At 57.4% G+C, this 14,867-nt stretch overlaps 1 protein-coding gene across 4 annotated transcripts; it reads left to right on the top strand.

Moving 5' to 3' along the window:
• The first annotated feature begins 1,285 nt into the window (after window positions 1-1,285).
• On the top strand, window positions 1,286-14,669 carry KCNS1 (potassium voltage-gated channel modifier subfamily S member 1). 4 transcript variants are annotated; one of them, XM_032705255.1, is made up of 4 exons: window positions 1,286-2,154; window positions 6,266-6,407; window positions 6,658-7,650; window positions 12,209-14,669. In XM_032705255.1, the coding sequence occupies exons 3-4, from the start codon at window positions 6,685-6,687 to the stop codon at window positions 12,665-12,667; spliced, it is 1,425 nt and encodes a 474-aa protein (XP_032561146.1). In that variant the 5' UTR covers window positions 1,286-2,154; window positions 6,266-6,407; window positions 6,658-6,684; the 3' UTR covers window positions 12,668-14,669. The 4 variants fall into 4 exon arrangements, with proteins under 4 accessions (XP_032561146.1, XP_032561149.1, XP_032561147.1 ...); XM_032705258.1 differs by lacking the exon at window positions 1,286-2,154 and adding an exon at window positions 2,567-2,614; XM_032705256.1 differs by lacking the exon at window positions 1,286-2,154 and adding an exon at window positions 3,559-3,834.
• Window positions 14,670-14,867: the final 198 nt, after the last annotated feature.

Raw genomic sequence — 14,867 nt, 5'->3', positions numbered from 1 at the left:
GGCCGTGTGGGTATCGACATGATCCGCCCCAGGCTGCGGCGGGCGGAGACCTGCCTTCCTCAAGAGAGGAAGATGGGGGGAGACATGAAAGGAAGAGATGGCGAGGCGTTTCCAGCTGACCTGATTTTCTGCTTGTTCCCATCTCCACATCACTGCCAGTTAGCTCAGGAGTGGCGGCGGGGGCACAGGGCTGGCCCGTGCCACGGGGAGCTGCCCCCTCCCAGGGCAGTGGCAAACCCAGCTGTGCCAAGGAAGGGTCCTTACACCTCAATTTGCTGGGAAAGGGCCTTAAAATGTGAGTCTTCCTTTCCTGCCACAGCTTGCCAGTGTCAGTGCAAAGTCAGGCCAACAAGCTCTGGTCAGCTCATGGCAGAGTTGGGCTTTTTGCCTCTGAGTTTGTGCAGAAAAGGGAAAATTCACCTCAGGTGCCATTGATACTGCAGCCAAATCCCCTCTGAACGATTCCGTGATGCCAAGCACGAACCTGCACAGGGCCTCTGCAGCCAGGGAGGTGAAATTCCATCTTCTGCAGCTGCTTCCAGCCAGAGCTTTGACCTGCAGCAGGAGACATGGAGGTATCTCCCCTCCTTCTTCCCGGGGTGATCCCTCCAGCCTGAGGGCAGTAGGGGCATAGCCCCAGCAACTCCCTACCTTGCTTCCCACTGAAACTACAGTTCCTCCACACAGCCCAGGGACACTCAGCAAACCTCCTGGTGCTGGGAGAGCTGATTTTGGGGGCTCAGGTTACTCTGTGGCAGAGCATAAATGGGGCTGTGGTGCAGACACAAAGTGCCGGATGGAGTGGGTGCCCTTGCAGTGCCAGGCACAGCTCCATCCCTGAAAAATGGCTGGAGGAGAACTATTTTCAGAAGGGAAAAGAAAATTCACCCTGATCACCGTATGTCAGTGACAGGCGGAGAAAACCCCACGTGGGAGCCAGCCCTCCTCCCACCCTGTGGGCTGCATCCCGCTGGGCTCAGCACCCACTGTCAGCCGGGCTTGCATCTGCCTGGAGCAGACAAAGATGGGCATGTTTATCTTGCAGCTTCCAGGGATGCTCAGCCATCCCTAATTGCCATAAATATAAATGCTTTTTGCTTCGTATCACAGAACAGAGGAATTTCCCTTTTTTTCTTTTCTTTTTTTTTTTTTGTTTCTTTTCTGAGGCCTCCCTCAAAGTCATCCCTTCCCCCTCCCTCCGCTGCCTCCTTCCCATGTAAACAAGCACAGGCACACACAGTCTGACACATCACACACATGGAGACACGCTGATGGCCCTGCAGCGGCCAGCGCTGCCTGGCACAGGGACAGGGCTGGCAGCACACGCGGGAGGCGGGCGTGCGGGCAGGGGGGAGGATGCTCGCCACTAAAAAGAGCTCTCAGTCCGCCTCGTGCAAGCCCGGAGAAGGTTGAGAGCCCTCAGGCTCCAGCCCCTCGGACTGGAACGAGCGAGCCGACGATCGGATGCAGAGGGTGGTGTGAAGTCTCGCCCCGGTGCGAGCCGCCTGCCTGACACAGCTGCTCTGTGCCGGCTGCCGGAGCAATGAGCCATCGCTGCGGGGACATGCAGCCCCGGCCGTCACCCCGGGAAGGTCTCTTTCCCATCCTCTCCTTCCCGTTTTTCTGCTCCATCAGCTGACTTCTGGGGGAGTTGGTGTGTTTGCAGCGCTCCCCGGGCTGTCTGGGGATGGCCCCGGGCGGCGGCGGCAGCTCGCTGACCTGAAACCCAGCGTGTGCCATGCCCGGGACTCGCTGCTTTCACTCACCTCCCAATGAGCCTTTAAAGAGACACTGGGGAGCTCAACAAGCCAGGGAGGCTCTTCCCCGGGGGGCTGCCCCGGTGCCCTACACACCGCCCATTCCAAGGAGCAAGATGGAGCTGGATCGCATGGAGGGAGACTGCGAGGGCAGGGGGGCATCGCCTGCCCGGCGCAGGGCGGCACCGCTGCTGGGGCCCTGCTCGGCCTGAACGCCCTCGGCACGGGACCGCCCGGGACTCCCCAGCTCCGGGGGCTCGGCCCCAAGGGCAGCGCTCGCCACTTGGGCAGCTTCGCGAAGAACCGGGGTAGCCCAGGGCCGCGTAAGGCCGGTACCCCCACCGCGGCCCCCACAGCCATCCCGTGAGCTCTCCCGGCTGCCAAGGACTTCCAGCAGGTAAGACATCGGGACAGGCTGGTCCAGATTCCCGGCTCGGCTCCACGTGAGAGCCGCGGGAGTGCCTGGCCCGGAGCTGTGCCGAAATGCCGGTCGGTTTCGCCAAAATCAGGTACCCGGTCTTGCGGTCCGAGTGGGCTCCTCCGGGCATCCCCAGCCCTCTGCCCTGCGCAGATGTCGGGGCCGCCCCGGAGGAACCGGGGGGACCGCGGCAGAGGTAGCCGGGCGTCGTGCGGCGGCGATCCGGGACCGGGGGCTGGGAACCGGGAGTCGGGGACCGGGATCGCCCCCGCTGCTCCCGCTCCGCGGTGCCGGCGGGCGGGCGGGGGGCGGCACCCGGGAGGGGCGGCGGGCGGGACCCCCCCGGGCCCCGCGGAGCCTCTGCCGCCGCCACCGGCCCCGCAGGGCTCCGGGCTCCGCGCCGGGCGCGCTCGCTGCGGCGGGGGCGGCGCCGAGGCAGGTGAGCGGCGGCGCGGGCCGGGCTCCGCCACCGGGGAGCTGCGGGCACCGGCAGCGCGGGCACCGCGGCACCGGCACCCGGGGCGGGCGGGGGCGAGGGCAGCGGCATCCCCAGGGCGGGGCGGGGGACCCGCGGCACGGGCATCCCGGGGCGCGGCGAGGACCGCGAGATCGGTAACACAGGGACCGGGGCACCGGCATCCCGGGAACCGGCGTGCCAGCATCCCCGGGCATTGCAGGGATCGGCACCCTGGGGCGCGGCGGGGACCGGGGCACCGGCATGCCGGGGTGAGAGGGCAGCTGGAGCAGCGGCACGGAGGGATGAGCGGGGAAGAGAGGCACTGACATCCCGGGGGAAGCGGGGAGCCGCCGTGCCAGCACCCACATCCCAGGATGCTGCTGGGGCGCAGGGACACTCCACGTCCCTCTGCGGACGGGTGTAGGGGAGTCCCTCTCCCTGGAGCTGCATCTCTCCCTCCCCACGGAACGGAGCGTGGTGCGGGATTCCCTCCGGAGAGCTGTGCACCCGCTGCGTGAGACCTGGGAGCGGAGGCTGGCACAGGGCAGGGAATCATGTGCAGCCGGCGCTGGGCTGCCCGCTGGCAGCAGACAGCCGAGCTGTTGGTAATCACCCCCTCCTGCACCCCGAGGCGAGCGGGGAGTCCCCATCCTCATTGGAGTCATCTCCATCCCCAGCCCTGGGCATTTGGGTGGCCTCTCATCGTACAGCAGCAGCTTACGCTCTGCCTGCAGGGAGCAGCCAGCAGTGGGAATCCCCCTTCCATCCTCCCCACTGCTCGCCTGGCAAACCCCTCACCGCCCAAGACAAGGCTTGATCTTGAGAATATTCAGGCTGATGCGTGCAGGGACGCTCAGAGACAGGGACGGGGCTCTGCAGGGGCAATTTTGGATGACCCAGTGCATGGGGACACCACCCTGCAGGACCTGGGAGGTCACCCAGCCCCAGTGCCCCCTCAGGTACCCAGCAGGGGACCCCCGGCCCCACCCCGGCCCCATGGACATCCCGCACAGGATCTCCTCGGTGGTTTACAGCCACCACCCTGGCACACCTGGGACGTGCAGGGTCACAAGCCCGGGCTGACAAGGCATTTAGGTCTGGGCTACAGAGCAAAGGATAAAGGATTCCTCCTCCTCTACGAATTTCTAATGGTTCCTCTGAGACGAGCCACACGACTCCCTGCTGGGAAGCTTCACTGAGCTGTAAGTACAGGGGTTTTTATCTGAACTGTTAATCTAAATCCATTGTACCTGGCTGGAAAAGACCCTGTGTGCAATACTCCCTGCACTTGCTGCCTCCTCGCTTGAATGTCTATTAGCACCTTCCTTCCCACTCCCTTGAGTCCCCTCTGACAGGTAGAATACATAACTTCCATTTGAAAGCCTTTGAGAAAAAAAAATATGTTGTCAAGGGAAACTCTTCTAGCATTTCTTATAGATATGCTTGATCTGTTTTTATATTTTTTTTTTGCTGTCATAAATGCATGTATCAGACATTTTTCTCCAACACAGCACAGATATTCAATTGAATGCCCAACACCCAGCTCACACTGGGCTTGTGTAATTCTGATGGTTGTCTCAAAATAGCTTACAATATATTTCAACATTTATCAGAGAGAGACTGGCTTTATCTGTTCCATTTTTCCAATCATTTGTGGAAATTTTGGGTTAACTAAAGGAAAATTTTGCAAATTCACTTTATTCCAGACAGGCACATTTGTATTCTCTCTCCGTTGTGCTTTAAAATCAAAAATCACCCAACCTTCCTAATGTGAGCTTCTGTTTCCCACCTGATAGCCCTGCAAATGTGAGTGGGGAGCACACTTTGGTGATCCAACAGGGACATCACGCCCCGTCTCAGTTCAAACCCCAGTTTTGTTCTAAAGCTGAGCTTAGCTGGTCGTGAAACAAGTAGGCAACAGAGTTATAAAACTATTAATTGCTGCTTTAGGTTCCTAGATGAAAGCTGTATGTGGGCAGAAATAATTTGTTCTGTTCAGAAGTGAACATCAGAAAGGAGCATCTGTGGTGGTTCGTGACCCTTCTCCTCACTCTGCTTCTGGCACAGGAGCAATGGAGGGATTTCCCTGGGGTACAAAGGCTTGCAGGGTCCTGACACCCACCTTTTTCTTTTGAGCTGGGAGAGAGGTGGGAGCCAGCTCCCTCCTGGCCCCCAGGCTTTGGCAGGGCCCACCCAGAGCCACAGCTGTGCACTGGGGATGGTCCTGCTGAGCTGGAGCATCGCTCCGGGCTTGTCCTGCTGTCCTGGGCTGCCCTGCGCCTCAAAAACACCTTGCCTTTGATTTTGGTGGCACTTGGCCTGACCTCACAGAGTGGCTGCTCTATAGGGAGAGAGTCTGAATCTGTTTTGGGGACAAGCTGGATCCCACAGAGGCACCCCCAGGGCCCTGTCTGTGTGTGTTTGTAGCCTGAATGCATGAGCATCCTTCTGGAAGGAAGCTGGATTAGTCATCCACACCCCACAGATGGGCTGTGTGATGTCTTCTCTGGAAAAGCTAATCTGTCACTGAAATTCCAGTTTATCCCCGAAAAAGAGTGTTTACGTCCCTTTTTCTCCCTTGCTTTTTTCTTAAGCATTGAAAGAGTTGATCCTTCTCTTTCTTCCCTCCCCTTTCAAGACAATGAGCCCATTAAGCTCTGAGGTTTATCACGAGCGGTTGCCTCCTCCAGACGTGGTGTAATGGAAGCGCTGGCGTTGTGGTGCAAAGCTGTGTCTTTAAGGAGCCCTGGCTGGGAGGTGCAGTGGAGTTACCAGATGCCTCTGCCAGGCTATTTCACACAAATCTGGCATTTGCTGCACCCACAGCCCCTCTCTGCTTAAAAACAAACCTCTGGGGTTTAACCACTGCTCCGTTACCTGTCTCTAAAAGTTTGAAAAATTCTATGGGTGACAAAAGGCAGGAAAAATGTAATTCCTCAACCAAGAGACCAAAGCAGTGTCCCTCAACACCCACCACCCCATGCCAGGAGCAGGGGGACCCCATGAATACAGGGCTGCTCTGTGCATCCCCAGGTGTTCTGATGAATAAGAAAGGTGAAAAAATCTGATTTCAAGGTGATGCAGAAAGATCACAAACCTTTTATTTGCCTTTTTTTGCTCCTAGTCAAGACAGGTGAATGCATCTGAAGGTGTGGGAATGCTTCTCTTTCTTAGATGCTTTAACTGCTTCTCATTAGAAGATGGAATTTCTGCTGCATGGAAAAGCCCAGCTCCCTGAAACTTATAAATTCCTAAAACACAGTAGAAATCAAAACTTTGGGTTTTTATTTCCCCACTGACATACAGATTCAGTCATCGATGATTCTGAATAATGCTTTTGTTATGTTTCAACATTATAAAAATAATGTTAATATTTTACATGACAGAACACACAAGAGGAAACAAAACAGGCAGTTGAATTGTTTTGACACTTCTTCCTCTGAAATTCTCCCTAAAACTGATACCTCCTCTGACAACACTTTGATTTTGGCAAAACTGCCTGTGCTGCTGGGAGAATTGCACCATCTGAGGACTTTTTGACCGGGTCTAATTAGCAGCGTAGGTAGTGGGGCTACAAAGCACTTTGGCAGAATCACAGCAGCGGTGATTTGATGAGATCTAATTTTTCCTCAGGGATGCTCTTTGGGGGATAAATCCTCTCTTCAGTGACTAATTACCTGTTTGAACAAGGAGAGCCCCATGGAGGAGGTGCTGGAGGTGCAGTAAACTGCCTTCTTTAGGCATTAACGACCTGCAAAGGGAGAAACTTTAAGAGGTAAACAAAGCAGGGAAAAGTTTCACCTGGAAAAATCACTGCCTTTCTTTTTTTTTTTTTAGCTCCCATACCACAGAATAACAACTGTCTAAAGCTGTTTCTCTCCCCTCCCCTCTCTTCCCCTCGGTCCTCACGTTTCAGAATTCAGACATCCCTCCTCACTCCCCAGGGTGCTTCTGGCCCCGCCTCACCCAGACCGGGGGGGGGGGGGAGCCCTGCGTCCCCTCCAGCCCCGCTGTCTCCTCCACAGGTGGAACCAGCTCCTGCTCTGCTGATCATGGTCAACAAGACCTTAAATTACTGGGGTCCCAGTTTTGAGGAGGACGTTATCAACATCAACGTGGGGGGTCTGAGGAGGCGGCTCAGCTCCAGCGCCCTCTCCAAGTTCCCCGACACGCGCCTGGGGCGCCTGCTGTCCTGCGACTCGGAGGAGTCCATCCTGCAGCTCTGCGATGACTACGACGTGAGCGCCAGGGAGTTCTACTTCGACAGAAACCCCGGCTTCTTCCTCTACGTCCTCCACTTCTACCAGACGGGGAAGCTGCACGTCATGGAGGAGCTGTGCGTCTTCTCCTTCTGCCAGGAGATCGAGTACTGGGGCATCAACGAGTTCTTCCTGGACTCCTGCTGCAGCTACCGCTACCACGAGCGCAAGCTGGAGAGCCGGCACCACAACTGGGACGAGGAGAGCGAGGTCAGCAGCGTGGACACGTCCCCCGATGAGATCTCTGACATCAACCACGACCTGCTGCGGTACAGCACCCTGCGCTGCGGCAACGCGCGCAAGCGGCTCTGGCTCACCATGGAGAACCCCGGCTACTCCATCCCCAGCAAACTCTTCAGCTTCGTGTCCATCAGCGTGGTGCTGGTTTCCATAGCCACCATGTGCATCCACAGCATGCCCGAGTACCAGGAGGTGGATGAGAACGGCAATGTGCTCGATGAGCCCATCCTGCACAAGTTGGAGTATTTCTGCATCTCCTGGTTCACCTTCGAAGTGTCTTCCCGCCTCCTGCTCTCCCCCAACCCCAGGAAGTTCTTCAAGCACCCGCTGAACCTGATTGACATTGTCTCGGTGCTGCCCTTCTACTTCACCCTCCTGGTGGACGTGACCATGGGCAGTGACTCAGAGCTGGGCAACCTGGGCAAGGTCGTGCAGGTCTTCCGTCTCATGAGGATATTCCGAGTGCTGAAGCTGGCTCGGCACTCCACTGGACTGAGGTCACTGGGGGCCACCTTGAAGGTAAACTGGCTCTCTATCTCCTTATCTACTCCTTTAGTCTCTGGGTAAGAAGGAGACCTCTGGTATGGCCAGGGGAGATGGAAGTACCCTTTCCCAGCGGGCTCCCAGCTCTGGGTGGTGCCTGGCAAGCTTCCCTGGGGGGGTGGGCTGGGCTGTTGGTGTGTCTGCTAAAGCAAACAAGTGTGAGGAGCACTGCATGAGTCCTCATACACACTCAGCATGAACAGCCATCCACCCTATTTTGCTCCATGCAGAAATGTGCTTCCAGGGACTCAGCCATCCCACCGTGGCGTGAAGGCCTCATTGCACAGCACTGGAATGGACTCAGCCATGTGTTCATGGGGATGTCCCACCAGAAGCGAGTCTGTGCCTAGTTGGGCTGTAAATGACCTGCTGAGCAGGCACCAGGCCAGGCAGCAGCTGCTGGATCAGCCAGCACCAGTGGTTGTGTGTCAGAGCTGCTCCTGTCCCTAGTCTGGGAGAAGGGGGAACCTCCTAAGAGCAGGCTGCCAGCTGACCTTTGGTGTCTGCCCATCTAGGGAGACATAAAGATCCTGGTCCAGGTGAGCTGACACTTGGATGCTCCCAGATTGAGGTTGGGACTGGCTCATGAGTAACCATGCGTGGCACAAAGCAGCAATAGGAAAGCAAAGGGTGAGCTGCAGGGCCTGGGACAACCAGTCCCAGGCAGAATCTGTGCCCTCAGCACAGAGCCCTCAGCAGAGCCTGAGCTACCAGCAGCTGCCCCTCAGTGTGATGGAAATCTCTGCCTGTAGGGCTGGGGAAAGCTGGTCCCAGGACCACACTGTCCTTGGAAGGAAGGGCTGGATGAGGAGATGGTGACATAGTGAAGGACCAGGACTCAGGCATGCTGGGAGGTGGCACCCCTGCAGGTTTGGTGAGAGGGTGCACATCCTCCATAACATGCCCCAAGGCTGTGTTTCTCCAGACCCCCTCCACAGCACCCCCAGCCTCTTTAGACAGACCAAAGGCAGCTTGAAATCTGTCATGAAATCGTCACCATCCTGGTGCTGCAGCCAGACCTCCATCAGTGCAGCTCAGCAGGGTGGCACAGACCAGCCTCTGTGTGGTTCTGCTCCTAACAGAGCCTGAAATTCAACCAAAGGGACGCTCTCCTCCCACTGCCTGGCATGGGACAGAGCTGCAGCTCCTGGTGCTGCTGCCTCTGCAGGGCCATCACAGGGATGAGTGGCTGGGGACACCTTGCTTTCACTGCTGCAGCAGTGGCAGAGCCAGCATGGGGTGTCCTGGCATCAGCAGGACTCGGCTGCCGGGATTGGTCCCATTCCTGTGGCTGAGTCATGGAGAAAAGCAAACCTCGAGTGTGACTGGTGCTGAGGATGGGCAGCAGGAAAGGTCTTCTGCCAGCTTCTGCTGTGAAGCAGGATCAGCTCAGCCCAGCACTAATCCTGCAGAGCCCACAGAGCATCAAAATATTCCTGGCATCCTCAAAACCATCAAAACAGGGTTCAGGGAGAGTTCTTTGAAATGAAGGTGCCTGAAGTCCTACCTGTGTGGTACTAACTCCCGAACACTCACCTTGCAAGAGTGCTGACAAGTGACAGACCCGTGTCAAACCGCCGCTGAAATCTGCACAAACCTGCACACGCCCGTGCTCCGTCCGAGCGTGAACACCACGCCGCAGCACAGCAGGGACTCGGGGGCTCATCTGTATATTATTAAGCAGCAGATGAGATCCGGGGAGTCGGCAGCGTCCCGGCTCCGGCTGCTGCCGGGCGGCTGATTCACCAGTGACGCGCTGGAAAGCGCCGCTTCCCGGGGACTCCGGAGCCAGCTGTAAATGGGGATGAGCGGAGACACAGATCTGACGCAGCAGCTTGGCGTTGTGATTTACTGGGCACATAAATTACAACGTCTTGTTAATCATAATTTACTTCCTATTGCAAGAGCGGGAGTCGGGAGCGGAGCGGTGAAGGCTGTTAACAGGCAGGAAGTGGGAGCGATGGCTCTGGAGAGCCGAGCGATTGTTCCTCTGCCACGAAAGTGCTAGCAGAGGGAATTCTGCCATTTGTGCATCATGAGCCCTGAACCATCCTCAGACTGCTTGAGGCCTGATCCAGGGTGTGTTTAATTTGAAGAGAGGCTTCCTACGTGGCTCTGTTCTCCCTCCCTGCCATACAGGACGTCCATTAAAACTATTGCAGCTCCGTGGGCGTGGGTTTGGAGTCTGTCTCCCACTGGCCGTCAATAGGTGTTGGGCCCTGGGTAATTACAGCACCGGCAGGGATCTACAGGAGTTGCTGTCTGTCCCCTCAGGGGCCTAAATACACAAGCAGGTTGGAAGAGCTGGAGCTGCATGACCCCGGACAGCAGATGCATCACCCTGCTGCTGCCACCATGGGCCATCTCTGCTCAGTCTCCACACTGGTATCTCTGGCCAGGCTCAGGCTGGGGTCTTCCATTCCAGTTGCCTCGTGCTGTACTGGAGGAAAGACGTGCATTCAGCAGGACCCAGGAGAGACTCCTGCTGGGGGAGCTTTTTGCTGGAGCCTTGTATTACAGAGCATCGCCTCGCCAGGGCTGGCTACTTGCTAAGCCTGGATCCCACCTGAACCATGGCTAAACCTGCATCCCACCCGAACTCCAGCTGCAGCTGCCTTCCCCCTCAATCAGTGAGCAAACCATAAGTTTTGCAGATAAATGGCTGCAAAGAGGTGGCAGCCAGTGCCAGCTGGGAGATTCCTGGAGCCTCCTTTTTGCTGTGAGCCCTGACCCTGCTTGTAAATTGAAGCAGCAGGAGCTATTGAGCTGCCTGACTTCCCCTTTGCCTTCCCCCTCCAACACATCCTAGGGCTAGAACCAATACTCTTTAAAAATGTATGAGGTTATTCGGTGCTGCTGCCGCCCAGCTGGGACGTGCAGACCTGCTGTTAAGCTCCAGCCAGGAGCAGGTCTTTCATGGCCAGGTGATACATCCTTGCAACTCAGTGCCTCTGAGCTGTTTGTCCTCCTCGAGAGGCTCCCTTGGAGCTGCTCTAGGGCATTTGCCCCGTATCAGGTGAAGGAGGAGGAGGAAGAGGAGGAGGTGGTGGTTATTTCCCCACGGTATTATTGGCATTAACTGAGCAGCTTTTGCCAGCAGTCTAAACAAAGTCTCCTCAGTCCCTGACATGAATCCGCCTCCCTTAGGTCTTGTCTTGACCACAGAAGCCTTTTCCCACATCTCTGCTGTTTGCTTTGCTCACATTGTTTCCCTTAGTCATTATGTGGTCTCCAATAAAGCATTCTCTGCCTGTTAGGAGACTGGGAAAAAATCCCCGCGATCAAAGCTCTGCTTTCTTTTCCCGAAACGATGAAGAGCAAGCTGGCAGATCAGTAGGCAGAAACATCCAAGAAATTCACTTGTGACAGTCAAAAAGTGCTTGGACAAACCATGCTGGGAGGATGGTGCTGGCAGTCTGTCCCCTGGAAGTTCCCTTCCCGGCATGACTTGCTACCTTATCCTGCAACTGCCCACTGCCTTTTCCCCCTGGGCTTCTGGCACAGGTTTATATTTTGCTCAGATATTAAGAATATCCAAAGAAAGATTGTGGCACAAAGGTTTTAAACCACAAAGGTTGAAACCAGAGGAATGATGGCTTCTTCAAGGAGCATTGAACACCTCTGCTGTCAGTCTGTCCCCCTGGGTCCTGCACACCCACCTGAGAGCTTGGTTCTGTTCCCACCAGGGCTTCCAGATCCCTTGGGCTGGGGCTCATCAAGCTGGGGATTGGAACACCCTGTTGGATGGGTGCTAAGACCAGCCCACGCTGACACTGGATGGATCCCTGCACTGACCAGATGACCAGGGCTGCTTGGATCCATGTCAGCTCTGAGGTTCACTTGGAGTCTCCCACGGAAGAGCAACAAAATCTAAAAGGAATGTAATTGTCTCAGAAACAACAGTTTCTGCAAGAAAACTGCCCCGCCCGTGTGTAGCGAAGGGTTCCATGGATGCTGAGGCTGCCAGTGGTGGTGGGATATAGCAGGGACCAGGGCACTGGGGCTCTGGCTTGGGGTCCCCAGGGAGAGCTGAGCTGAGCCTCAGCAGAGGCCACATCTTCCCTGCGAGCACTGCCAGCGACTCGGGAAGGTACAAATTGCTTCTCTTAGCGGCTGCCTATTAGGTGGTTTCTGGGGAGCTGCCAAGATAAAAGGAAATGTGATAAATATTGTTAGCTGAGATCAGGTTGGAGTGAGTGCTGGAGGCAGGGGAGCAGCCTGTGCTGGGTATCCCTGGCTGGAGAGCACAGCCTTCCCTCCTGGCACTCACAGGCTGGTGGAGTGCAGAGAGGTGGCTGTGGGTGCCAGGAGTGATTCCCGACTGCACCACCCGCTCCAGGTGTGGGTCACCCACACACCTCCCAACGTGTCCCAGCCCGTCCCTACAGCGGGACATCCCATGGCAGAGGTGGACAGGGGCACTGAGATCCACGCAGAGGTGTGCAGGGCTGTATTTGCACTGTGGCATCCCAGTGTCCTGGCTGGTGATGGGTGTGGTGGCTCCCACCGACCGCTGCTCTGCTTTGCCTTCCAGCATAGCTACCGGGAGGTGGGGATCCTGCTGCTCTACCTGGCCGTGGGGGTCTCTGTCTTCTCTGGAGTGGCCTACACTGCCGAGAAGGAGGAAGACGTTGGCTTCGACACCATCCCAGCGTGCTGGTGGTGGGGCACGGTCAGCATGACCACCGTGGGCTACGGCGACGTGGTGCCCGTCACGGTGGCGGGGAAGCTGGCTGCCTCGGGCTGCATCCTGGGGGGCATCCTGGTCGTGGCACTGCCCATCACCATCATCTTCAACAAGTTCTCCCACTTCTACCGCAAGCAGAAGGCGCTGGAGGCGGCCGTGAGGAACAGCGGGAAGAAGGACCACGAGGAGGTGGAGAGCATCTCCAGCCGCGACCGAGAGGACTCGGAGGCCCTGAGCGAGACCTCCCTGGACAGAGGCAGCCCTGACCGCCGTGGTCTGACCCCTGGCACCCACCCCAGCCCCTGAGCCACCGTTCCGTGGCGCTGGGGCCCGTGGGACCTGCTTGCTCACGGCGAGCACGGCACGGCTGCTGCAGCGGGACATGGCGGAGGAGCCGGGCTCTCCCCGTCCTGCACCACGGCTGGCATCGCCCCGGCCCTGCCAAGGACAGCAGGGGTTGGAGGAGATGCCCAGTGGGTGCTGGCTGCTTCCAGCCCCCGGGATGCGGCGACTGGGTCTGCCTGGATGTGTTTTAGCCTTCACCCTGCTCCCCCCTGGCTGCAAATGGAGGCTGCGGTGCTGGACATACTCCCACCAAAAGGGGGGAGGGAGAAAAAAGAAATAAAGGTGACCCCTTACCAGGCACTGCCCCAGCTAGGTAGAGGGGGATTTTCCTCTGCCAGGAGGTTGTGTGTTGTCCAGGGTGAGGCTAAATAGCTCGAGGGTGAGGCAGCCTCTCACCAAGCTGGCTGCCCTTGCAGGTCCTCTGCCAGGTCAGCATCAACTCCAGCCCCAGCCTTGTCCTACCCCCTGCTGGAAACAGCCTCAAAAGGCTCAACTGGCCCCCCAGCCATAAAGGAAAGGGGGCTGGAAGTGAGTCTGTATAAGGGGAGAGGTGGTGACAGCTCAGGGTGAGCCTCACTGTCCTCAGTCCCTGCAGTGGGGTTGACTGGACCTCACTTTCCTTGCAGCTGGGGTTTATCTGCTCGCCTGCACTGCCACTGCTGGGATCCCCAGGGATCTGGGGCTGGGGCATGGCAAAGCCAGGAGCACTGCCCATGCAGGGGGGCACCAGCCAGGGATGACCAGCCAAAGGAATGTTGTCCTCTGAGCAGCCGAAGGGGATCAAGCTGGGGGAACTGAGGAGCCATCCCCAGTGGGGCTCTCCCCACAATCCCTTCCCTCCACGGTGCTCCTATGCCATGGGAGCCCAGGGGCTGCAGCAGGTCATGGTGGGGTAGAAGACACAACCAAAGCCAGCCGGGTTTGGCATACAGCCTGTTCCCCCTCACCACAGCCCCCAGCCTGGCTTCATTCTGCCTCTTCCCTCCTTGCCTCAGGGCCAGGCAGGGGCAGGAGGGCTGTAAGGAGTGGGGGGTCACACTGCCCTGGGTGTCCTCGCTGTCCCCCAGGGAGCTCAGCTCCCCGGGGGATGATGCACTCACCTTCCCTCTGCCCGGAGGGGGCACCCCCACGTCCGTGGGACAGAGGAGACCTTGCACTGCTCCTCGGTGACCAAGCACCTCACAGCCGGGCAGGGAGGTCTGCCTGGAGCACCAGACTGCCCTCCTGCCTGGACCCCCAGCCCACCTGAGCACATTCAGGGTTGCTCCCAGCACAGCATTAATTCCCTGTGGAGTTTTTCCTTGCCCCCATGGTTCTCTGTTTGGAAGCTGTGCAGCTCTGTTGTGCACAGAGGAACACACCCAGCAATGCCTGTTCTGAGCAGGGGGAATGTGCATCCTGCAATCCCCAAATCAACTCAAAACCACGTTGGTGGCTGCAGGATGACCCCAGGTACCTGGATCACGGGGTTTGCTGCTGGCTGTCCTGGCTGGGTGTTGGCACAGCCACAGCTGCCGGTGCTGGATCTGCTGATCACGGGCAAGGAAAGCCAAACCAACGCCAGTGCAGGTCCAGCCTTTCTGAACCCCAGTGGGACTTGGGGAGGGTCCCCAAGGACCTGTGGTGTGGGATCGGAGGGTGTTCACGCTTCTGGCATCATCAAGTCTTCCAGTATCGATGGTTTGTGGTCTGCTCTGCGCCCAGTCCTGCTCTGAGCTGGGGCTGGGGAGTGGCTCTGTCCGCTCCGACCGGCTCCTGCTGCACTGTTACTTGAATAAAGGAAGGAGTTTCCCTTTCTCACCATAAATATTCCAGTAGCAAAATGTATTAAAATGTGAAGAGTAAATTACATCTATTAATGAAAAAGCATTATGCAAATAATTAGGAGCATGTAAATTAATTTTATATCTATGCATGGGATGCATACTGTATATTTTATTAAAGACCTCAGTGACCTGCTGTGGATGCTGGTTTCTGTTTCGTGGCAGCTGCGCATGCCCATGCTCATGCAGCCCATGGGCTGAGCTGGGGCTGGATCAGCAGTCTGGGGTGAGCAGGAGCTGCTCCCACAGCACTGCAGGTCCCTGTCAGCCAGCTCCAGCACCACCTCGGAGCACAGCGGAGATTCCATCTCATCCCTGCCTGGGTGGTGAGTGACAGT

This window comes from Chiroxiphia lanceolata, chromosome 17 (genome assembly GCF_009829145.1).
Source record: "Chiroxiphia lanceolata isolate bChiLan1 chromosome 17, bChiLan1.pri, whole genome shotgun sequence".
NCBI lineage: Eukaryota > Metazoa > Chordata > Aves > Passeriformes > Pipridae > Chiroxiphia > Chiroxiphia lanceolata.
Note: the sequence above shows the minus strand (reverse complement) of the source record. Positions and strands in the feature narration are given on the sequence as shown.